At 29.2% G+C, this 8328-nt stretch overlaps 1 protein-coding gene across 1 annotated transcript in view; it reads right to left on the minus strand.

Moving 5' to 3' along the window:
- The window catches only part of LOC107025225 (probable terpene synthase 3), an 11137-nt gene extending 6612 nt beyond the window's left edge, over window positions 1-4525 (minus strand). The window contains exons 1-4 of the mRNA XM_027918535.1: window positions 4461-4525; window positions 3227-3260; window positions 230-509; window positions 85-124 (exon numbers count right to left, since the gene is read on the minus strand). Coding sequence (XP_027774336.1) covers window positions 85-124; window positions 230-509; window positions 3227-3260; window positions 4461-4525 — 419 coding nt within the window. The remainder of the gene's footprint in view (window positions 1-84; window positions 125-229; window positions 510-3226; window positions 3261-4460) is intronic.
- Window positions 4526-8328: the final 3803 nt, after the last annotated feature.

Below are 8328 nucleotides of genomic sequence, written 5' to 3' on the forward strand. Positions count from 1 at the left end.
CCCCCGACTCGCTGACCGGGCAGCGAGACCCCCGTCCTTTCCGTTTGTAACGGGTCCGATTCAAGGCATTCAACAAATGCTTTATTATAATCTCCTTGGTCATCGGTGAACTTCCTAAAAACATCTGTTTTAGACCAAAAGTGTTAAAAGCTTCTTTTGTTTTTTAAACTTATATCGTATCTAGTCAGACAGTGTCACATAAATTGGACTGGGTTACGTATTTACTTACCAGATGAGACATAGTAACCTTGTTGCCTAAGTAATCGAAAGCTTAGAGCAACAACATGAAGGTCACTTTCACCAAATTCACCAATCCATTCTTCATAACCATTACAGATTTCACTCAATGATTCCTCAATCTCATGTTCAAAATGGTATGACACTCCAAGCAATTGGATTGTGTTTATAAGTTCAAGTTTTTGCAAAGATTTGGAAGGAGAAATCACTAGCATTTTTCTCACTCCTTCTTTTAGATCCTTATGTTCCTTCTCTTCCCATTCATTGGCTCCCTATACGCGTAAATAAATAACTTTGTGTAGACATATATTTCTTTGTGCTCCAAAATTTATTTGCAAACTTATGGATCAAGAGTGTTTCAACTGAAAACAAAAGCATTCAATTTTTCATAATTTTGATGAAGAGTTATAGTTTCACAGTGCAATACATGTTTATATTATTAGGTCATATTTATTTTTGCATATTGTCGCAGATAACATAACAAATCTCAGTAGGATGATGATTGTCACTCCGACGTGTAATTTCACTCTCACCACCAAATCCATCCATTTTTTTTAGACGTAGTTTTTGTAGAGTTTAGAGTAGAAAAACTAAGGACGTAATAATATGGTTAATTAAGGTTTGATAACAGTAGTAGAAAGTAAGAGAAGTGAATTATATAAACAAGTTTTGTTGAAGTTACCACTTCACACAGACATATATCAGCCTATTTATAAAGATCTAATTTAGTTAGGGTGCACATGAAATTTGACTACTCTCATCATCAAAAGCAAAAATGTTAGTGGTTTGTGGGTTTACAATATGTGTTCAATTTGAGTTGGGATTTTACATATAGTGGTGGAGTCAGAATTTTGAAGAAGGGGGTTCAAAATTTATTAAAAAAATAGACGCACAAAGTAGCCGAAGGAGTTCGCACGAAGTAGCCGAAGGAATTCGACATCTACTATATATACCTAAAGAAATAGTTTAATCATGTACAACTAATATAATTTTCCGCCGAAAAAGGTTCGGATAAACCCCTTAACTATAGGGTGGCTCCGCCACTTATTCTACATGGTGTGTTCAATTCTAAATAGGATTTTTGGAGCCTACTCAATCCTAAACCTTAATTCATGCCTATATAATGGATACTCTAATATTCCAAAAATTCATAATATATTCATAAAAAGATTAAATCTAAATCATCCTAGTTTAAGAAATACGCCACAAACGACCTTTAAATCAAGAGAGAAACAAAATTATTCCCGCACTATTTATCAATAAAGATACATTTCTTCGTATATTATTTATGACAACAATTTATTTTGGATCACTTCAAAATTTATTGGAAAGAGTAACTATTTAGGGTGGCCATTGTACGAATTTGACAAGTCCCAACTCTTATTGTCAACAAATGTTAGTGGTAAATATTTAAGGTGGCCAAGAAATTTGGTAAGTACCAACTCCCATTATGTTAGTGATGAATATTTAGAATGACCGTACAATAGTAAAAATATTTGGGTCATGAAAGTTTTTCTCCTAATTATCATTTTTATGATAGGACTAAACATTGTCTTGGGGAATAAAATGATCCAATGGCCCCTTTCAAGCTCCGATGAAATTGTTCCTTTAATTGATTGAAATTTGGACTCGGATTACTAATCTATATCATACGGTCATTTGAAAAAATTATTTAACTACCAATTTTATTTTATCATAACCTCTAAAATATATACTTAATTGTATATGGTAGGTGTATATTGTGTACATGTATATGTATGTATATTATATATATAAATTGTGTTTCTTCATATTTTATTTGTGATTGCAATTTATTTCTATCATTTTAAAATTTGTTGCAAGCCGTGACTATTTAGGGTGGCCATTATATTTGACAAGTCTCAACTCTTATCGTCAAGTGCAAAAATGTTAGTGATGAATATTTAAGGTGGCCAACAAATTTGATAAAGTCTCAATTCCCATCATCAACAGTAAATATGTGACGAGAGAGAGTTGCTTGGATGGTAAACACCCCTCACTTTCAACCTAAAGATTGCGAGTTCGAGTCACCAAAGGAGCAACCGAGAGATTAGCATAGACAAAGAAAATGGTTTCCCCAATTAGTAGGATGATAATTGTCACTCCGACTTGTAATTTCCCTCTCACCACCAAATTCATCTATTTTTTCAACTTAGTTTTTGTAGAGTTTGGAGTGTAGAAACTAAAGACGTAATAATATGGTTAATTAAGGTTTGATAACTACAGTTGTAGAAAGTAAGAGAAGTGAATTACGTACACAAATAAGATTTTGTTAGTTACTACTTCACATAGACATAAGCCTATTACAAAGATTTGAATTGGTGGTAATTCATTAGTTAAGGCGCACATGAAATTTGACCACTATCATCATCAAGACCAAACATGTTAGGTGGTGATGGTAGATATTTGAAATTTTGTGGCATGTTTAATTTGAGTTGATATTCTATAAGGTGTGTCGATTTCAATTATGATTTTTGAGCCTACTTAACCCTAAATTTAAATTCATGCCTATATATAGAGTATTACATCCCCTAAAAGGCATCTTGAACATTCATAAAAATATCAAATTTAGATCATCCTAGTTTGATAAATACACAAATTTCTTACGAGAGAAGAATCAACAAAGGAACAAAATTGTACCCACACTATTTACTAATTAAGTTATGTTTTTTCATATTTTATTTGTGATTGAAATTTATTTTCTGTGACTTTAAAATTTGTTACAAACAACGACACTATTTAGGGTGGCCATTATATCTAACAAGTCCCAACTCTTATCGTAAAGGGCAAAAATGTTAGTGGTCTCTATTGTGTTTTTAGGGAAAAAAAATACAGTAGTTATTGTTGAGTTGTAAAATATCTTTTCAAAAGCTGAAAACATAACTTTCTCTAAAAGTGCTTTTGAAATTTTTTTACTCAGTCGAAACATAAAATTTAAACTATGATAACATGATTTGGCATTCAAATTGACCAAGAGATTAGCATAGGCAAGAAAATGGTCTCCCAACAACACAGTTGGATGATGATTGTCACTCCAATGTATAATCTTGGCCTCACCACCAAATCTGTCCATTTTTTTTTCTTATTAACTGAGTTTGGATTAATAGAGAAACTAAAGACGTAATAATATGCTTAAGGTTTTATAACAGCTGGCCTTTCTCAACTTGAAGCTCAAATGGTGGGAAAACCACTAAACAAGTATTTTCTTTAATTAATTGATTTGGACTCGAACTCTTTTGTACTATGGGATACACCCTCATTTTTAGTAGAATGAACTAATTTGACTTGCAACGAAATTTAGAAAAAATAAAGAAACTTTTTTATATTGTACTTCTGAGCTAAAGTTATATAAAGTATATACTTTTATATTAAGTCTTAATTTTATATAAACTATAACCTCTACGAAATTGAATATAAAATTTTCATCAAAACAATTGCCGAGGTTATAGCCCAACAAAGTGAGGTACTAAAATTTATTAGAGGAGGGTTAAAAATCCCACAAAATGGAATAAAATTATTTGTTGAAAAAGAAATCACGGAGGTTCAAACCCTCGCTAATTGTTGATTACAGAGATTGTCTAAAAACTCATGCTACTTAATTGTGACAACTCTAACTATGGGAGTTGCTGAAACCCCTATAACAACAAATTGTGGGGGTTTTAAGATCCACACTATTTATAATTTTAACTACCGCGATTTGCCCCTTTTTTGTAATGATACCAAAATGTCCTTAATTTGATCTTGTGGTATTAAACATGTTACGTGGAGAATTGAAATTAAAGTGTTGCTAAAAAAAAGACATCTTTTTTTTTAAAACCGACTAGAAATGAAAACAAATCATTCTTTTTTAAGCGAAAGGGATAATTATCAATATCCATCTAGTTTACAATATATATATGTTAGACCCGGGTCTAATGTTTCTTCATATATTGCTCAACCTTTTTGACAAGATATTAGACTATGGTCACAGAAAGATTATTAAGGACACTGTTGATATGATTAGTATCAAGATTACTCATTGTTATAGGTAAGCCAAGTAAGTGGCAGATTGATTAGCAAAAATGGTAATGAACTCTACAACCACGGACAAGAGATAAGTTCTTAGTATAAGGTCAAAATTTGATAAGGCAAATTAAAATATGAACACACTAGGCATTCAAATCAAATTTGCCAAGCGATTAGCATAATCAAGAAAATAATCTCTTCAAACAGAAGGATGATGATTGTCACTCCGACGCGTGATCTTTGCCTCACCACCAAATCCATCCATTTTTTCAACTTCGTTCTTGTAGAGTTTGGAGTAGAGAAACTAATAATATGCTTAATTAAGGTTTGATAACATGAGTAGTAGAAAGTAAGAGAAGTGAATTACATAAATAAATTTTGTTCAAGTAACTAGTTCACAAGTACCATACAGACATATTTCGTTTGTAAATATACAAATAGAATAAGTATATACAAATTCTATATTTATATATTTAGAGAAAATTGTATACAAATAGTTAGGATAAACATATATAAACAAACTCTGGATTTTTACAATGAAGGATCAAATAAAATAAATTTTGGATTTGTACTACGATAAAGGATTAAATATACCGATGTACTAAAGAAAATAGTTTAAATATATCCCTTGTTATACTTTCGATCCAAATACCCCTCATGTTATACTTTCGGTTGAAATATACCCCTTTCTTTATACTTTCGTGCAAATATGCCCTTAATTTTAACGGAAAAACATTGGGCAAACTCAACATCAAATTATCTACTCCCAATTTGTTTAAAACTCACTTGTGTAACTCATCCCAACTCATTCCTCTACTTTGAGCTCTTATTTTCATTTTTCGTTGACTATTCTATTTTTAAATTTCTCGTACTAGAAATAATTAATAAAATATGTGTATCACGCAATATCATTGTGCTGTATTTTTTCACTCACAAATTAAAATCTTCAAATTTATTTATATAAAATTAGACATTGTACCCACATCTTCTTCTTATTATAAAAGTACATAAAAATTAATGAATATAGGGAGTAATCGATTTTTGGATACCGAAAATTCTTAGAAGATATTTTAATTCGTTGTGTATCTTCTTAATTAATAGTGACACTTTTAGAAGAGGTTAAACATGATAAAAGAAATTTTACATTTTTAAGAAAACCTCAATTTGAATGAAAGAAAAATCATCTCAACGTTCGCATATGACAAATTATTAGTTTCTTTTATTCTCTGCAAAGAAAAGAATTCACAGTGGAGGGAATTAGTTTCCTAAAGAATTAAGTATTGGAAATTTGGGGTGCATTAGTTGATTTTGAGTTTGTCATGTATTTTTTTAAAAAAATTAAGGGTAAATTTATGTCAGCGTATAAATAGAGAGGTATATTTGGGCACAAAGTATAACGAAGAGTATATTTAGGGAAAAGACTCAAATATGTCATCGAACTTTCAGAAAAGGCTCATTTATGTCATCAGTTAAAAGTTAGGCTCATTTATGCCATTACCGTTAAAGAAAAGGTCTACAAAACCATTTTTGACATGTGGCCAATTATAATTTGGCCACGTCATCAATTTTTTTTATAAAAAATCATAATTCTGAAAAAAATTGAATTAATTTTTATTTATTTTTTATATTAAATAAATTGATGACATGACCGTGTATAATTTCGCTGGCAGATCATTTATATAAGTTGTCGTCAGCCTCTCGTTTGTATAAATCGTGTGACAGCCTATCAACTCAATTTTACGTGTTTATATATATGTATAAAATTTAAATTTGTATACAATTGAATCGAAATAAAACGTTTGTATATCAAATATCGCTCTTTAGCTCTCTCTCTCTCTCTCTCTCTCTCTCGCTCGCTTTATACAAACATAAATTATACATTGTATTTTGTATAATTTGTGTTTGTATAAAGCGAGAAAGAGAAAGACAAAAGAGAATTGGGCAGGAATATTTGTTTTGTATAATTATAAGTGAGTAGGACGAAGATAGATGTATTTGCATGTGTATATATTATTTTCTCTCGCTTTATACAACAGAAACACAATTTATACATTTATGTTTGTATAAAGTGAGAGAGGCGAGGGAGATACAAATGAGAGAGAGAGGGAAAGTGGCGAGCGAGAATTACAGGGAGAGAGGCGACTGATAACAATTCGCTATGGCACACAATTAATCAAATCAAACTGTGATTATAACATTTAATTTAAATTAATAATTTATCATTATATACAATTTTACCAATTAATCATATGAGAAAATTTTGATCGGCTGATTGAATTTTGAAGTTGAGATAATGTGTAATAATAAATAATAATCTCATTCTAACCTTGGGTTGGTATCTAACTCGAGATTTAGTTTTAAAATATGGATAAAATTCTAGAGGATTACAATTCCTCTATTCCATTATTTTATTTTCTCCTTTGCTTTCATGCTTTAATTGAATCAACAAACACAAAATAAGTATGTCTTTCAAGTTAATTTGGTTAAAGTATGACATATATATTTTTCATCTTTATAAACACCAGTTACATCTTCCTTTTCTAGTATTTCCTCTCTGCAAGAGCAACAATACTTTTTGTTGAACTCATAAATACTAAAAGGAAAATTATATATAGTATTTGTTATTCAATAGTATCTATGATCTAAAGAGATAGTTTATTTTTGAGACACCATTTAGATTTTGTCCTTTATATTAAAAAAAAGAAGTTATACAACCTTTGAAAAATCACTTTTATGTAAAAGTAGGTGTGTGCACTATTGAATTAAATCAAAAAATCAAATTAAATTTTAATTTGGATTAGTTTATTTGATTTTTGGTTTGTTTTTAGAATTATAATTTACTTTGTTTGAATTTTTGGTTTGGTTTCGAATTTGAAAAATAAAAACAGAAAAATCAAATATATATATGTGTATGTGTGTGTGTTTAGTTTTAGTTGGAGTTAAGCACTTTTATTTTTTTTTTAGTTATTTTCATTATAATTTAGTTTATTTTCTTATGTTTGGATATCTATAATTTATATACTTTTAAGTATTGTGTTTCACGTTTTACTTGTAATTTATTGTAAAAATTATAATTAAGAAATTATATATATATATATATATATATAATTTTTTTATAATTGCAAATATAACTTTGTTACATTTTTTATTATTGACATAACCGATTAACCAAATCGAAAAAATCCAAACCAAAAAAAGAAAAACCAAATTAAACTAAATTTATTTTAGTTCGAATTGAATTACACTTCTTCAAATCTAAAAACTAAAAATTTAAACCAAATAATATAAAACTAAACGAAAAAATCGAATACAAATCCTTACTTCAATGGTCTCATGTTTGCTCAAATTATCATCTAATATTTGTGATAACTTAGAAAATTTTTGATCGTCCACAAATAGACTCACAAACAAATCCCTTGAATTGCGGCGTCAAACCTTGTCTAGCTTTTCTCTCTTTTTGTCCTAATTTCCTTCTCCCTTTTTTAGATTTGTTTTTTCTCTCGTTTTTTATCTGGAGTATATTTTTAAGGAATAAATCTGTTTTTTTTACCTGGGCTCATTGTTTATCAACTCGTATCCAACTCAACTATTTATTTGTCACTTTTCGATACAATTAATCTCCTTTTAATTTGGACATTAATTATTTATTAGTGTTTGTTATTGTATTATACTAAGGTTTTCCCGTGATTATCATTTATGAAAAATGGCTTATGATTCACTATTTTTACGGGAAATGGATATAGATGATAAGAATCACCTATAAATTATGATACTTACGAAAATCTAGTACTATTTTTATTTAATTTGCAATCAAATATATATGCTACTAAAATTTCGTACTAGTTAACTATTTAAATATACTAATACCCATTATAATTTGTTTTGCTTCAATTACCTCTTGTTTGTTGTTTACTCTTTGCGTTTGCCTATCATTCTTTTGTTTCCATGTATGAGTTGAATATATTTTTTAACCGATAATCTATCAGAAATAATCTCTCTATCTTCTACTCACTTTTTTCTTCAAATCTCATCTTTAAGATCACTTTGTACTATAATTTTTGTAAACTA

This window comes from Solanum pennellii, chromosome 7 (genome assembly GCF_001406875.1).
Source record: "Solanum pennellii chromosome 7, SPENNV200".
Lineage (NCBI taxonomy): Eukaryota > Viridiplantae > Streptophyta > Magnoliopsida > Solanales > Solanaceae > Solanum > Solanum pennellii.